General features: G+C 30.1%; 4 protein-coding genes across 4 annotated transcripts in view; all 4 read right to left on the minus strand.

Annotated features, from left to right (window-relative positions):
- LOC107489791 (beta-glucosidase 12) overlaps window positions 1-2933 on the minus strand; it is a gene marked incomplete in the record, with an annotated part of 15065 nt that extends 12132 nt beyond the window's left edge. The window contains 5 exon segments of the mRNA XM_016110551.3: window positions 936-947; window positions 1746-1821; window positions 1988-2046; window positions 2603-2672; window positions 2747-2933. Of these exon segments, the coding sequence (XP_015966037.1) occupies window positions 936-947; window positions 1746-1821; window positions 1988-2046; window positions 2603-2672; window positions 2747-2917 (388 nt within the window).
- A 7402-nt stretch (window positions 2934-10335) lies between these two features.
- Window positions 10336-10956, minus strand: LOC107489792 (miraculin-like). The gene has a single exon (XM_016110552.3). It carries the CDS (start codon window positions 10954-10956, stop codon window positions 10336-10338), a length of 621 nt encoding a protein of 206 aa, XP_015966038.1.
- A 3453-nt stretch (window positions 10957-14409) lies between these two features.
- Window positions 14410-15237, minus strand: LOC107489790 (miraculin). Its single transcript, XM_016110550.3, has one exon. It carries the CDS (start codon window positions 15162-15164, stop codon window positions 14550-14552), a length of 615 nt encoding a protein of 204 aa, XP_015966036.1. The 5' UTR covers window positions 15165-15237; the 3' UTR covers window positions 14410-14549.
- A 601-nt stretch (window positions 15238-15838) lies between these two features.
- Window positions 15839-16441, minus strand: LOC107489789 (miraculin-like). Its single transcript, XM_016110549.3, has one exon. It carries the CDS (start codon window positions 16439-16441, stop codon window positions 15839-15841), a length of 603 nt encoding a protein of 200 aa, XP_015966035.1.
- Between the last annotated feature and the right edge of the window lie 653 nt (window positions 16442-17094).

Here is a 17094-nt window from a genome sequence, read left to right on the forward strand (position 1 = left end):
TATGATATAAATCATAAGATCCAAGCAGGTTGGTCAAAATGGCGGAGTGCATCTGGTTTTATATGTGACAAAAAAGTGCCTTTAAAACTTAAAGGTAAATCCTATCGCACCGCTATAAGACCGGCTATGCTGTATGGTACGGAGTGTTGGGCGGCTAAAGGGGAGCACGAACATAAGTTGAGTGTGGCAGAGATGAAGATGTTGAGATGGATGAGTGGTCATACGCGATTTGATAAAATAAGGAATGAAGATATAAGGGAGAGAGTTGGAGTAGCACCCATTGTGGAAAAGATGGTTGAATCGCGTCTCAGGTGGTTTTAGACATGTGAGAAGAAGACCGATAGAACATCCAGTGAGGAGGGTGGATGAGATGGAAGATGGACAAATGGCGAAAGGCAGAGGAAGACCTAAGAAGACCATCCATGAGGTGGTCAAACGAGATCTATATGTAAACGATCTCTCTGTAGACATGATACATGACAGAGCACAATGGCGTCGTTTGATTCATGTAGCCGACCCCATTTAGTGGGACAAGACTTTGTTGTTGTTTGTTTGTATATATAATTTAAATTAAATGTGTTTCTTTGGTCTGTATTATTAAATGTATGTATTGTGTTATAATATTAAAGATAAGAATAGTTTATTTTATATATATATATAATTGTCATAGATTTGAATATTCCATTATTAAAAAAAAATTTTCTAAACAGATAATTTGGTCTGACCGGTTGATTTTTGGTTGATTTAGCGACTTATAATTGATTCTTAAACAGATAATTTTAGTTTATCAACTGAATCGCATAGTTAAACAGTTTTCAATTTCACCGATCCAACTAATTGATTCAATCTGGTTTTCAAAACATTAAAAAATATTATATGCAGTAGTTATATAAGGCATAATTAAATGAGCAAATAAAACTGAAAACATTATGTACTGAGCCTTCCTTCTAAAATTAGTCAATATAGTGGAACTAATTAACACTAGAATACGATTTAATTTTCATGCTCCAACGTTAAAAATGTAAAAAGTTTTATACAAATATTTAATCGTGTATTGTTATATAATTAAAAGTAGTTAACTTTTAAATTCATCAAGTTAGAAATCATTTAAACACATAAACTTTATTAGATATAATTGAATAAATCCTTTTAAATTGTCAATGTATCAAAATTAAATTCTTAAAATATAAAGGTAAATTTATTTTAACTTTTAAAGAAATAATTTAACCTTAATTTTTTCCATTTAAATTTAAAAGAGCGTAAAGCAATATTTCTAAAGCTTTTCAAAAGTTGTTGATGTCTCTCTTGCATTGGCTTTTAAATGAGTAAAAAAAAAAGTGTTTGGTAAATATATGTAAAATTATTCTTAAAATCTAAAATGACTATATAAAATATAAATATAACAATAAGTCAGTATTATTATTAAACTTTTCAATTCTAATAAGTAATACCAAATCTATCCTTCAAGTTAAGAAAATGAGAATTTGATTTTTTTTTTTTTAAGAATTGTATTTTTTTGACATTCATTAAAAATGAAGGAAGCAAAAGTAAAAGCTAAAAAAAAGGAAAAAAAGAGTCTTAACAATTATAATTGTGTGTATAAGGAATGATTCTTTGAGTCCAAAAAATGAGCCCTAAATCAATAATTTGGTGAAAGACATGCAGTATTTGTTCATAAAATTAAGAAATAACCCTAACTAATGGTAATATGAGAGAAATTATGTATCCATGTGTATGTTACTTACTTGGTAGTATTCTGGACCATGATATGGAGAACCGATAAGCATCCATGTTCATATCCTTCATAATCATAACATCTTCCTGCTTAATCAATAGCGCATGTTTTTAAAGAATGTCAATTATGTGATTATTAATGAGTTATATGATTAATAATATATTATTAATAATTAAATTATTAATTTATCTTATATGCAAGCAAATTAAATATATTGTGGAGTGGTTTAATTTGTAGTATATATTATTGCACCTTGTAACGATGGTATTCATCGATGGCCACATCCCCGTTGCTTCTGTCATCTATCTTGCCTATATATTATGTATATATAGAGCACGAAATAAGATTTTATAATAACAAATATGTATTTTTTTACTTGAATAACAAATAGATTACATCAATATAATAATTGAATAGAGTTAGGGTTCTAATAATAATTTTAGTTTTTTTAACTTACCCGGCCCGTCCCCTTTCAAATTCAAAATCTTTAGAGTTTATGTTAGGAATTTAAATGCGTATTTTTTTTTATTGGCCTAAAGTTTTGAAAAAATAGTATCATACACTATCATCATATGATATCAAAAATTTTTTTTACTCAAAAGATTTAGATTTAATTTCTATTGATTCCAAAAAAAAAAACATCAAACCATAAATAAAAATTTATGCAAATTGTACGTAAACTCATTTCATATGATGATAATTTATTCAAATGGTAATTATTTATTTCAACTCTTAATAAATAACTTTTTCTTTAAAAAGAATGAGTCTAACTAACCAAATAAAAAATGATTTTGTTACAGATACAAATATTATGTATAGATCAGACATTTAATTAATATAATTAATAGAGACTAATGAGAAAAGGACCTGGAAAATTATGAGCGAAAGTATCCCATATACTTGGAGTTCTACCACCAACAGCTGCTGCACCTTCGTACTGATTAAAATTTTCATATGTTTGATATATCTAGAGAGAGAAAAATTAATTAAAACTTTAGGCCTTGGATATACCTGGTAAGAAGATGATGCTGTCCCAAAAATAAAACCATGTGGGAAACTTGCTCGGTTGAGAGATGCAGAACTACTAATACTACCAGTGTTCAATATGGTTTCGGCTTCAATGCTTTTTAAGCTAAGAACCAGAATCATACTAAGGACATATTGAAAATAATGGAATGCCATAATCCACAAATATTATGCTTTTCCTCACTTCATCCAAGAATACAATGTTGCCTCCTATATATATTATTAAAAAATGTTATTTACACACTAAAATCATAAAATTTAATTATAATATATTTATACATAAATATATATATAATTTAATTTATTTTTAATATATATTTTATATTTAAAATATATTTTTTATACTAATAAGAAACCGAAAGATAATATATTTTATATATAATATTGAATTTGACTATTTTGTTTATTAATTAAGCCCACTTATATGTATGTGGGGACAAAAGTTATATACAATTTCTTTGCTTCTCGATTGTAAAATATATGATATGATTTAATTATTAGTATATCCATAATGCGAAGCAATAGGGATAGTAAGATTCAAGAAATTAAGTGGAAAAATAAATAATTTTATATTTTAATTTAATTATCACTATCACAAAGGAATACACTTGTGTGTATATATAAGATGTTGTTAGTATTGCAAGTGTGAGGAGTGTTGAAGTTAGTCTCACATCAAAAAAAACATGAAAGAGTGAGGAGTTTATAAGATGAGAGACCCATTAACTTGACACCTTAAGGTTTTGAGTTGGATGTGGTGTCTTCTCATCTTATGTTCTCTCGCTTGATTCCTCTCGGTTAATTGGTCTGGTGGTTTTAAGGAGTATTCAAGGTAAAGCATCGAAAGTCTTCCCGGGGTTTTGAGTTGAATGTGGTGTCTTCTCATCTTATGTTCTCTCGCTTGATTTCTCCGGTGTCTTCTCATATTATGTTCTCTCGCTTGATTCCTCTCCGAAGTTTCTCCAATTGTCACAGATGTTTTATTTCTAACAAAGGAATACACTTGTGGAATATACTTTTGTAAGTATTGATAGTAGTTGACAATGCAACTTTGAGAGTGTACGTAACAAACATATCATAAGAAAGAATTTTATATGAGATAATTATGGATGAAAATTTATATAAACAACTATAATTTGTGAAATTTTTATTTTGAAAATGATCTTAAGTAACTTCTCTATTAAAAACAATTCAATGCTTAAGAATGGATCTTGGAAATATAAAGCATTATTATGAGCATTAGCGATGTGCATGGTTCGGCCCGACTCGAAGATCCGGTTCGATTTTAAACATTTTAGGGGTTAATTTGGTGTGATTTTATCAAGTTTAAGGCCAGATAAAGGTCTCAAAAATAGACCCGGTTATCACTCAAAATCGGTCATCATACACAATTAATATTTTGTGTTATTAGTGATGGATGATGACTATTCTTATGTAGAATTTAAGTATTGTAAACCTTAATATTTTGTGTTATTAGTTATTATAAAACTATAAGTTAATATTTTATGTTTAAAATACATAAGATTTTAGACTAATTAATGCATAATATTGTGTTATTTGTATTAATTTTAAATATTTGGTGTTATTAGACAATATTAGTATTGATTATGATTATGTTTTAATTTTAGAGAATGGTTAGTTCTTGTTATATTTTTCTAAAGGAATTTTATCATGTCAAATAATGGTTGAAGTCTTGGAAATTTGAAAATGTAATGTATCAAGGTAATGTAATGTTAACAGCCTGATTTTCACCCGGTTTTTATCCGATATAATCGTAGCCCGAAAGTGTATAAGTTTTATTAGGTTTAGGGTTAGATTCAGGTCTAATAAATAGGCTCGATATATATTTCGGGTCGAATTTGAGTCATATCAAACTTAATTTTATCCGATCCATACACACCCGTAACGAGCATAATGAGAATAGAAAAGCACAAGCAGTACAATTTATACTTACAGGGAAAAAAAATCAAATAACACTTACAGATATTAGAAAATGTATTAGATTTATATCTAAAAAATAAAAATAAATATTTTTTATAATGAACTATATATAAATTAATAGGAGGCAATTTCTAATAGCTAGAGGAGTGGAGTAGAGTGAGGTATACGTTTCGGTTTGGGAAAAAAAAAATCTACGTTATGCTATTATAATCAATTATTTCGTGCAATATTGGTTACACCGGTATCTTTTTTATTTAAACATTATTATAGTAGACCATCATTGTCCTTGACAATATTTAAAATATTTTGCTAGATTTCAAAAAATCTGTTGCAATGATTATTAAATTTTATGTGCTTACTTTTTCAACTAACCTCCTAATAAATATTTACATTTGTCCATGACCGGTGGAGAGGACAAAAGAAAAAAAAAATTGGTAGAATATGAATTAAAAACGTGAAAATTAAAAATTCTCGTTTTATCTTTTATATATATATAATGCGACGTAACGTTCAACAATTTATTCTATAATGTTTATTATGGTGCTTAATAAACGAAACAAATAGAAATTAATATCACATAAATATTCTAAATACAATAACGTTATGTGGCTGTCTTGTTTGTGTTTATATGTAAATTAAATTTATTAGATTTGACTACTTATATTTTTTTAAAGTAAATCAAATCAATAAAAACCGAATTGGTAAAAAAATTATTAAATCAAAATATATAGCTTTGCCTTTGATTTAGTAGAGTTAAAAAATGTTAAAATGACTAACACATGGTAAATCAAAATAATAGACTTTGATTTATACTCATCACAGTAAATAAAAACAAGTGATTTCGATTTATATCTTTGAATAATTTGAAACGAATAGCTTTGATTTATAGGTATCGTAGAGTATAGTAAAATCGAATGTGTTAGATTCGATTTATTTTATATACATCTATATATATAATTCGAATTCAGTTGTTTTGAATTACAATTCACAAACTTCTCCACCCAAAACACACCTTAGAAAGAAATATTAGGCAACATCACAAAATTTAAAACTGATTGTATGGAGGACAACTCAAATCGTATTTATTGGTTCGACGAAATTGTTCATATTACTAGTGGCACCAATAAAGAGGTTAGTGAATGAAATTTTGTTTTAAGATAGATTAAAAATGTTAGTAATATTAAGCCGCCGTTTAGAGTATTTGTTTATAAACGTTAGATAGGAATTAGAATTTCTAAACTACAAATAGTGGTTAGAATAGTGATTTAGTAGTTGTTAGATTTTTTCAATTATAAATACTACTTAGAATAGTGATTATAAATAACTGTTAGTTAAAGTAGTAACTAGAGGTTCTGTTAGAATTTATAAGTTGTAAATGTTAGATTAAGTAGTGAAAATTAGTCTAGTTAAAATTTAATTTAACTCGAAAGTATCAATGATAATAGTAAACAGGATGTAGCGTATCAAGTAGAGCTCCCGACTGATGGTAAATATGATAGTGGATGTCTGACAGATTTTGAGAGATACATAGAGGGTGGCCGACCAGTATAGCCTTGATTCAAGGAGCTATTAGGTGTCTTACCTCCTGCAAACCATATCGACAAGACTTGAATGTAGGACACATTCAGTGAGATTCCTCAAGGCACAGATGAGGATACGGTTAAGACATATGTAAAGGCGTACATCATGATGTTGTTATCGGCTCAACTTTTCGGTGACAATTCCGGTACACGTCTTCACATTCATTGGCTACCATACGTAGCTAGACTAGAGGATATGGGCAGATACAATTGGGGATTCATTGCTATCTCGTGGTTATATTGGTGCATATGTCATATGGCCAATAGAAATGTGGTAAAGCTGGCCGGTCCATTGCAACTCCTTTAGTCATGAGTTTTCTGGCAGTTCCCTAGTTTTAGGTAGGGGTGGCAACATGCACCCTATCTGCGGGTACCCAATCCGATCAAATAGGGTTGGCAACCCGATCCGCAGCGGACAAGATTTTTGTACGGATCGAGTAGGGTGCGGTTAAGTCTCAACCCTATCCAACCAACCCGTACCCTATATATGTGTGTTATAAACTTATATAAAAATATGTTTTAAGTGGATGTTGAACCAAGGACCTGTCACTAAATGCCAAGGATTCTTAGCTACTAAGAGAAGATCATTAATTGATAATTTAATATTTTTTTACATAAAAATCAATTCTATTTTAAATTATCATCAAGTTATATAATAATGTTGCATATTTTTGGTAATCTACGGGTAGGATTAGGATTGGATGCAAATCCTATCCTATCCATTGCCACCCCTAGTTTTAGGCTTGATGGGTTTGACGCGATTCATTGACCGTTAGCGTCGAGGTATTTGATGTTTATGGTTATTATGTTTGTTAATATTTTTTCGGTATATGGCCGTTGTTGATAAAATATTTGGGTCTCAGGTGGTCAGGTTATCAGCCAATATTGCTGAAGTCTAAAAGTGTGGGGGGTATTGCTGAGTTCTCGAACTAGATACTCTACCACCTCCAACTGAAATACTCCTTGCTATATCATTATCGCTACCATCAACAATCGTGGCGGGCTCCACATCATCATCATCATCATCATCCCGCAGCACATTTTTGACACCATCTAATGCTCCACCCTCTCCAAAAACTGGCATCATAATAGGAGTACTGGCCATCACAATAGCAAGTTCACGGAAAGGTCGATTATTACTTATTTGTTCGTCACAATCGCAGTTTTAATCAATTGCGAATGACGAAGATGTAACCAAAACTGCCTCAAGTGCAATGATAGGCACCGATGATGAGGCACCAATAGGCATTGAACTAGAGGCTCCTGACATTGCTAAAGATTGACGATAACTTGGCCAATAACTAATGAGTCCTCACCTCAGAAAATTGACGATGACATGTAACAGAACTTACAAATCTTCGCAACTGTCTATTACGAAGGAATCGTAATTCACACCATCACGTACAACATAAATCAGAATTCTATAGAATAATTTATCCACCCGTTTCATGTCATGCAATCCCAATTTTTGGATTATAATATTTTGAAACTGAACGAAATTCGTAAAAAATTTGATAAAAATACTCAACGGATCTAAGTATATTTTATTCTCTCTCGTGTTTTTTTCTTAATCGACCATCTATAGTATACAAGAACCAAAAAACTATCATCATTAGCCATTGTGAGTCCTATTCTAATGAATTCATAACGTTCCGATCATTTTTATATAACAATCAATTCTTGGTAAATTGAATTAGTTGAATTCGATTTATATAACTTTCTGGGTATAATGATAATTTAAATTAAGTAAATTAGATTTATTTTAGTTATTTCAAAGAGTAAATCAAAATAATTTGTATAATTTTTTATGTGTCGAGCCCTCCTCTTTATAAATCGAATCTAGTAATTTTGATTTAGTGATGGTCTTGGTAAATCAAATTTATATTATTCAATTTACTTACTTTTGTGTTAAATCGAACTTGTTTAACTAGATTTACATTGTATATGACTAAATCGAACTTAATAACTTCGATTTACATAAAAATGTTTTAAAAACAGGACATGCATGTAACGTTTTGGATTTTAGAACTTTCGTGTAATATTGAAAGACATTTGTATTGTTTATGTGATTTACCCTTTAACATATAATCAAATTGCATGAGAGGCTACTGTTGACGTTGAATACACTAATAATTTTAGTAAGAGGTGAAAATTAATTTGATGTCTAATAAAGGATTAATTAGATAAGATTATTTAAATATTTAATAAAATTATTAATAAATGACTATTTTTTGGTATTTTATTGAGTAGTTTTGTAACTCGATCGTTAGTGAATATCATACAAGTTTAATTATTTTGTTTTAAAATTTGGAACACTCCTTTATATTTAGAAGTGTGAATTTATTTATTCTATTTTAGTCTAGATTATTTTTTATGTTATTTGATATGACTGTTATAAATTGGTTATAAAAAGCTCGGCATATACATTATAGGTCGACTATTAAAATTAAAACGACAAATTAAAACGTTATGATCTACATATGTTACTACCATAATTTGGTAATAGACAAATTCAGATCACGAACTCCTAATATAAAAAAGAAAGAAAAATTCATTTAGAGGTAAATTGAATATTGCTTAAATATAAAATTATAAAAAATTGATTTGACCGTTGGAGTCACCTTTTTTTATAAGTACTTCCCCCTATTTTTGTTCATTTTGCATCAAGGTGTGCCTCTCTTAGAAAAAAAGTTCGAAACAGAAATAAAGAAGCTCGGAGTAAAAACTCACAAAGACGAGTTATACCTCAATCATCAAGCAAGAACACTATTAATTTAGGGGAACAATTCCCAAGCTATTTGCAGAATTACAATCAACGTTCTCTTTGTTAAAAGACTTGGCGAACTTTTTTTTTTTTAGTAACCATCAAATAATGTTATACAAGCATTTCAGAATAATTATTACATACGGCAGGCATGGATTACCAATACCAATCTCTCTGCTTTTGGCATTGACATTGGTAACAGAAAGCTAAGTTGAAGTATTAGATCCCATTTAGTTTGAGCTTATTAAATTAGTTGTAACCAATTCCTTGTATTTAGATTATAGTTTGTTTGAGCAAATTAATAGAAATACAGTTTCGCTTTATCCTCTGTTCTCTCTGTTTCCTTTTCTCTGTTTTTCAGCGATTTGACTCCATTGTTGCCAATCTCTTGCTACAATATTAGTTAAACTTAATGGTATGAAAATGACATGGCTAAATAGTAAATACACATTTTGATTTCTATAAAATCATCGCCATTCAAGTTTTACCATCAGAAATTTAGCTAACTTGGTTGAATACAACGGAATCCTATATACACTTTAGCATAAAATTAAATGTATGTTTTGGACTGAAGCTAAGTGTCTCACAAGACTTAAAAACATAGAAATTACAATCAAGAAGAAAAAAGGAAATTAGGGAAGAATAAGTATAGAAAATCAAAATTAATTAATTTAATATTAGTTAATTTTTTATTATTGTAAATTATAAAGTTATTTTTTAAAAAGTTTTTATTTTTTAGAGTTTAAAATTTAAGATAAAATGACATTTTAAAAAATTTGACTAATTAAAAAAAATTGGCTCTGAAATTGAATTTATTATGAAAATAATTTGTTCCTTATTGCTTATTTATGTAGTACATGAGAATGATGAAAGGAAACTCTACTTAACCAATGCTGCATTATAATTAAGGGCACAAATAAAGCACATGTACGGAACATCATCATCATCATTAGGGAAACACTTACATACATATTAAATCATATATAGAATACAGAGGGACATTGATTATTATAAAAAAAAAAGAAAAAGAAGAAGAAGAGGAACTTGCCTAATTTCTTTTCTCTCTATTATTATTATTATTATTATTATTATTATTATTATTATTATTATTATTATTATTATTATTAATTTATAGTTTTTTTTTTTTGTTTGTATCAGAATATTCACCAAGCCAGCAGCTTAATGAGTAATTCTTTGAATACTGTAAAAATACAAAGTACAAAGTAGACGATGGTCCCAAACAAAGTCCATTTTCATCTTCTGGAGAGAATCGAGCCCGGGAGAGATGGTTTTCATGCACGCTGAAACCGCAATTTGAAAGGCACATTGCTAAGAGCTAGACGATGCTTGCCCCAATTGTTATGGTCTTTATGTACCCCTATATCCATACATGGATGTCTACAACTAGGGCACACTTTGGGACAATAAGACAACTTATAATCATCCTCGTACTTCTCAATCCTGAACCAATTGCTAATAGTGTTGGCACCAGGGTTTCCTAAAACACCATTAGTCGTCACAAACCGCTGTCTAGTCGCATAGTCATAGTCTTTGAGCTTCCACACCATTGACTCGCACCGTGAATCATATGAGAACATGATATTGAGATCGGTGTTAACACGAACAACTCCTTTTTTAGCATTAACGGGTTGGAACACTACAGGCAAACCATGAAAACCATCTATGGTCGCAACGTCAAGGGGGCATGTCTCGTTACTTGTGAAGATGGCGAGAGAGATCCCAGATAAGTTAGGTGTGGCAGAGATGATGTTGTAATAATGAGAGCCGGCTCGAACAATCTTGCCGGATGTGTCAATCACTTGCTCGGGTTCATGGTTAGTTGCACCGAGCAGTGGCTTGGTGCTCAAGGCAAAGACAAGGAACAATGCAAGAACTAATGTGGTCTTCAACATTGTTTTGTTATATGAAGTTTAATAATTGTGTGTGTTTCTTGTGACTTGTGAAGTTGTGATAGAAGAAGATATATAGCTTGAATTTATAGGGTTAAGATAGGTCTAGTTCTGTGGACGGGCAAGTTTAAATGTGTGCAACGATGAACATGGATTTCATTATTTTTCAACTCATACAATTTGCCATATTTAAGAAACCTACTCAATTTTATCAATAATAACACGTTATTTAATTTACATTTATAAAGTCCATAGAACAGAAGCCCATAGTACAGTTTGTTCATTCTATTGTGTTCAAAGCTTTGTTGCTAGTTTGCTAGCGGGCTAGATGCATGATGCATGTGATGTTAAGAGCATCTTCAATGATTTTAATTTTATTTTATTTTAGATTTTACATAATATTATATAAATATTTGTGGTATCATATATCATAAAAATTAATTTAAAATTTAATAATAAAATTTTATTTCATTTCATCAATTTAACAAGTTATGCAATAAGGTTATAATATTTATTTAATGAGTTTAATGAATATACAAATAATAACATTTTACTAATTTTTCTTTAAAATAATACAATATCTTCTTATTAAAACGAGTATCATTTCAAATATTATATCTAACACAAATTTTAATTCCAAGTCAATTCAGTTACAATAAAAATAAAAACAAAATCTCGTTGAAGTTACTCTGAGGTGTAATTTTTTTTCGATAATTGAAAAAGATTGATATTGAAATAAATGAAGCAGATATTATAACCAATGTTCTGAAAATCGAACTGAATCGGTCAGTTCGACTGGATTAACCGAAAATCGATCAGTACGTCGATTCGGTTCACATCTAAAACTGGCCTACAAAAAATCGGTCGAATCGATGGTTAACCAGTAAACCAGTTGAATCGGCCAAATTTTTTAAAGGTCTGGTTCTCCTATTTAGCATAAAACGGCATCGTTTTGGTTTTTAGAAAAAAAAGGAAAAACGCGTAGATGACCAAGACCCCAATCCCCTCTCCCTTCTATCTCACTCTCAGTATTCACCAAAATGGAAAAATCCCTAACCCTATCAGAGCAAACAGCCGCCGCTACTCTGTGCTCGCTGTGAAGCCCGCCTCTGTCCACTGCTGCCGCCGTGAGTTCTTCAATCTTTGCCATCCCTCAACATCTTCTTCGTACTCTTCTTTATTTTCACTGATTTCCTTCCTTTTTCACTTTAGTTTTTTATTTATTTCCTCTGTTGTGGGTGGAATGAGTTATTGATTTTTCATTTTTTTTGTTAATTTTATTTATTCTGATTTCCTCCCTTTTACACTACATTATTTATGTTGAAGATGATCGATTCGTCACTCACTAAAAAATCTAAGATCTCATTGCCGTCACTTCCTTTCTTCCTCGCTGCGGGTATGTCAATTTATTTTGGCTTGTTTTCAATTATTTTTAATAATACTTATGCTGTGATTCTGAGTTGTTGGGTTTATTATTTTAAGTTACTGAGTTAGTATAATACTAATTTTCTGTTTTTGTGATTATGGGTTAGTGGGATTAATATTCTGAATTGATGCTGCTTGTTTGAGTTAATTTTGTTGATGGTTAATTTTGTTAGTTTCTAATTTTCTAATTTGAAAGATGCAATCATAAAATAATTTTTCAAGTTAAATTCGTTTCATACAATAAAATTATAGGTTAATGTTGTTTTTTGTTGTAAAACATTGTTATTTTTATGCATTTTTATTTTGTTTAGTGATAAATTTTGTTAATATATGTTTGTTATTTTATGAGTTTGGGTAATTTTGTGTTTTGTACTGTTGTGAAAATTGAGACTTTAATTGTGTTTTATATTGGTGTGAGAATTGAGAATTGATTATGGAGGTTGATTTGTTTGAATTTGTATAAATTGTGCTATTTTGTTTTGTTTGGATGGTGCATGTTGAAATTGAAGGAGCATATAAAGTACTGCATTGACGACCTTGAGGAGATAAGCAAGCTTGCCACAGTTTAGAAAAAGGTCTCTGAAGTTAAGGGTGTCATGATCAAGAATATTGAAAAGGCTATAGAAACCCAAAAACTTTGTTTCAGTTAAATATGCAATTTTATTTTTTTCATGGTATCTGTTAATTTGGTTTTAAAACTTTAATCAAAATAAAATAAAAAACTTTAGTTTTGAATGTAGCTTAGCCAACTAATTTAGAAAAAAAAAGAAGTCTTTGAAGGAACAGGACTAGGTGGAACAAAGAAAATTTAGTATATTTAAAATTATGTATTAAATTTTTATATCATTTTAGTGTATATTTAATTAAACAACCACGATTTGATCCCGACTGAACCATTGAATTATTGAACCATTGAATTATTGAACTAATCATTTGACTGGTTTAATAATCGGTCCGATTTTCACAATCTTGATTACAACATCTAAAGGTACACCTACTCTATGTAACAAAGCTTACAATTTTTGTTCTATCATATTCCTTCGTAGGGTAGGGGTGCACATGATTCGGTAGGACTCAAAAATTCGGTCCGATCTTGAATATTTTGGGACTAATTTGGTATGATTTTATTAGGTTTAGAGTACTAAGAATCTTAAAAATAGATCTAGTTATTATTTTGGGTTGAGTTCGGGTCAAGGCGAACTCAGCTTAGCCCGCCCCATATGCACCCTAAAAAAACTAAAAAATGTATATATGTTTTAAATTAATTTTAATATTATATTATATTAATTATAAGCTTATTTTTTATTTTTAATACACTTGTTGAATTAGAAAATAGATCAAAGAAGCATCAAAATTATAATTTATGGACAAATTCAAGTTCAAATATAAATATCACCTTTTCAATAACAAGTTTCTTTATTATAAATAAGTGTATCATAAATAAGTTTCTTTATAAATAAGTTTTTATATAAATTATTATTAAAGTTTTGAAGATCCGCTTTTTATTTAGTTTGGACCCGGTATAGTTGTGGCCCGAAATGTTTAGATTTCATTAGGTTTATAGTCGGGTTAGGGTCTAAAAAATGAACCCGACATATATTTAAAATTGGATTTAGGTCAGGACAAATCCGGTTTCATCAGACCCATGAACATTCATATCCCTTCATTTGTTTTTTTGTTTGTTTTAAAAAAATTGAAATGAAAGACGTAATACTTACAAAAAGAGTTGGTGTAACAATTCATGTTATTTTTTTATTAGCTTCAATTATTTAGAAAGTAATTTCATAACATAATATCATAGTTCTATATTAAAAAGATTTAGAGTTCGATTCTTAATAAATTCTAAAAGAAAAAATATAGCATAAAACAATTAAAAAATAAAAAAATACATATGTAAAAAAAATTATCAAACAAACTCAAAAAAAGTTATTGTTTGAAAGATCATGTCAGAGATATAACTATTTATATTACTTCTTTTTTATCATTTTAAACTTTTAGAACTGAACGATTTTATATCGAAAATAAATAAAATAAAGAAAATACATTGCTTATTTATTATTTAATTTATTTAGTCAACGACAAGAAGTTCAACTTGAGCAATGTGAAGGACAAGTTGTACATGATAAAAATTATTCATCAAGATCTAGGCATATTTATACATAGGTTGAGCTTCACGCAAGTTGAAATCGAACTTTGAATGGCACATCACTAAGGGCCAAACGCTTGCCATATTGGTCCTCATATATCCCAATATCACTGCATTTGTGGTAACACTTCTTGCAAACACTTGGACAATAAACCAACTTATAACCATCCTCGTACTTTTCAATCTTGAACCAATTAGCAACGGTGTTGCTACTAGGGTTTCCCAACACACCATTGTTAGTTGTCACAAACCAATGCCCGGTTGAATAATCATAGTCCTTGAGCATCCACACCGTGGACTCACAAATTGATTCATATGCGAAATAGATGTTGAGATCAGTGTTAACACGAACAATGCCTTTTTTAATGTTAACCGGTTGAAACACCACGGGTTGGCCCCGGTAACCGTTTGGATCCGATGTTGTAAGCACAACATCAAGAGGGCATGTGGATTCACCTGTGCTGGTGAGGGAAAGGCCACCTACATTAGGAGAAGTAGGGACAATATAGTAATTTGAACCGGCTCGAACGACCTTGCCGGATGTGTCAACCACTTGCTCCGGTGCAGTACTGGCTGCACCGAGCAATGGTTTGGTGCTCAAGGCAAAGAAAAGGAATAGGACAAGTAATGTGTTCTTCATTGTTTTGTTATGTGAAGTTTTTAATCTAGTGCTTCTTGTGACTTATAGTGATAGGATTAGAGAAGATAGTGTATGTGAATTAATAGGGTAAGGATGGATATATAGTTCTGTGGATTAGTGTATGTGCAATGAGATGTATAGTCAATGATTTCAACATCATACTAATAAAACCACGTACGTATATAAATAAAACCACACGCTTATGAATATCTGGTTTTTGAAGTTTGTTTGACTGGCATAATACAATATATTAAATAACAAAGTGTAAAGAAGAAAATTTACGGAAAATAACTCTCTTATATTGGTTATATATGAAAAATTGGACTCAATCGGCAAAAAAGAAAAATCAGTACAAAAATTGACTAAAAATCGGTACTTACAATGTACCAGAGGGCAGTGGCAGAGTTGAATCAGTCTTTTCTAAAATAAATCATATTTTAAAACATATATTTTGTTATATCTGATTTAATTCCAGTTGAACATGATATAAGCATTTTGCAGTTCAATTTCCGACCCGGGCCAAAATTTTCAAAAGTCAACTTGAGCAAATTTGCATTATTATAAGGACAGAGATTAAGCACAAGTAGTGCATTGTTATTATTTATTACACATTTATATATTCCTTAAGATTTTGAGGTATAGTTAATTAGACATAGGTGGAACTCATCAGCACTTCATGCACGATAATGAAACTGAACTTTGAGTGGCACATTGCTGAAAGCTAGACGCTTACCCCACTGGTCTTCATAAATTCCTAAATCGCTGCATCGGTAATAACAGGCATTGCAAACACTTGGACAATAAATCAATTTATAAGCATCCTCGTACTTCTCAATCTTGAACCAATCTGCAATGGTGTCAGCTCTAGGATTTCCTAAAACACCATTAATGGTAACAAACTGCTGTCGAATTTCATAGTTATAGTCCTTGAGCCTCCACACTGCGGACCCACAATCCGTATTATACGGAGAATAGATATTGAGATCTGTGTTAACACGAACAACACCTTTCTTGATATTAACAGGTTGGAACATTAGGGGAAGGCCTTGGTATCCATCCACAACCACGATTTCAAGAGGGCAATCGTCGGCGTTTGTACTGACAAGGGTGAGCCCGCCGGCATTAGGGTATGTAGGGACAATATAGTAATTTAAACAGGCTCGAACCATGTTACCGGATGTATCAACCACTTGCTCGGGTGCAGGAGCAGCCGCACCAAGCAGTTGCTTCCTACTCAAGGCAAGGAGAAATAAGATTGCAAGCCATGGCATATTCATTGTTTTGTTTTGTGTTAATATTAATTCTAGAAACCTTAATTAACTAATATATATAGGGTGTTAATAATGGCTCCAGTTCTGTCACTTCTGTGGACTGGTGGGTAATGGTGGTCATTGATTTCAATTTTTCAACTCATGCAATTAGCCATTAATTAAACACACATTCAAACCTAACGTAGAGCTTGTATATATGTGGGGTTGGAAATTCAGGTGCTCCGAATTTCATGTGAAGTTATATAAAGTTGATAACTAAAAATTATTAAATAAAAATTTAATTAAATTAGTTAAATTAACGTTCTCAGTTATTAACTTTATACTTCATTTTTATTATATGTCATATACTACTATACTAATAAAAACTGAGTACGTTATATAAAACAACGTCTATGAATAATTGTTTTTTGAAATTTGTTTGAGTGAAATAATAAAATGATATATTGAATAACTATGAAAATAGATATTTAATTTGTAGTGATTGTGCTAGCTATTTCGAAATGAAAAACTTAATATTTAATTATAATAATGCATATCTTAAATATTTGGAAGAGAATAAAAACTGGTTTACATTAATTCAAAAGTTGTTCGATTTTAAATTTATTAATTATTTTTATAATAAATATATAATTTTAGATGTTATATATATGATACAATAA

This window comes from Arachis duranensis, chromosome 5, assembly GCF_000817695.3.
Source record: "Arachis duranensis cultivar V14167 chromosome 5, aradu.V14167.gnm2.J7QH, whole genome shotgun sequence".
Classification (NCBI taxonomy): Eukaryota; Viridiplantae; Streptophyta; class Magnoliopsida; order Fabales; family Fabaceae; genus Arachis; species Arachis duranensis.

Bases quoted from the DNA above. Each gene is read 5' to 3' on its own strand.
- LOC107489792 (XM_016110552.3), bottom strand. From the start codon at position 10,956: ATGTTGAAGACCACATTAGTTCTTGCATTGTTCCTTGTCTTTGCCTTG.
- LOC107489790 (XM_016110550.3), bottom strand. From the start codon at position 15,164: ATGAAGAACACATTACTTGTCCTATTCCTTTTCTTTGCCTTGAGCACC.
- LOC107489789 (XM_016110549.3), bottom strand. From the start codon at position 16,441: ATGAATATGCCATGGCTTGCAATCTTATTTCTCCTTGCCTTGAGTAGG.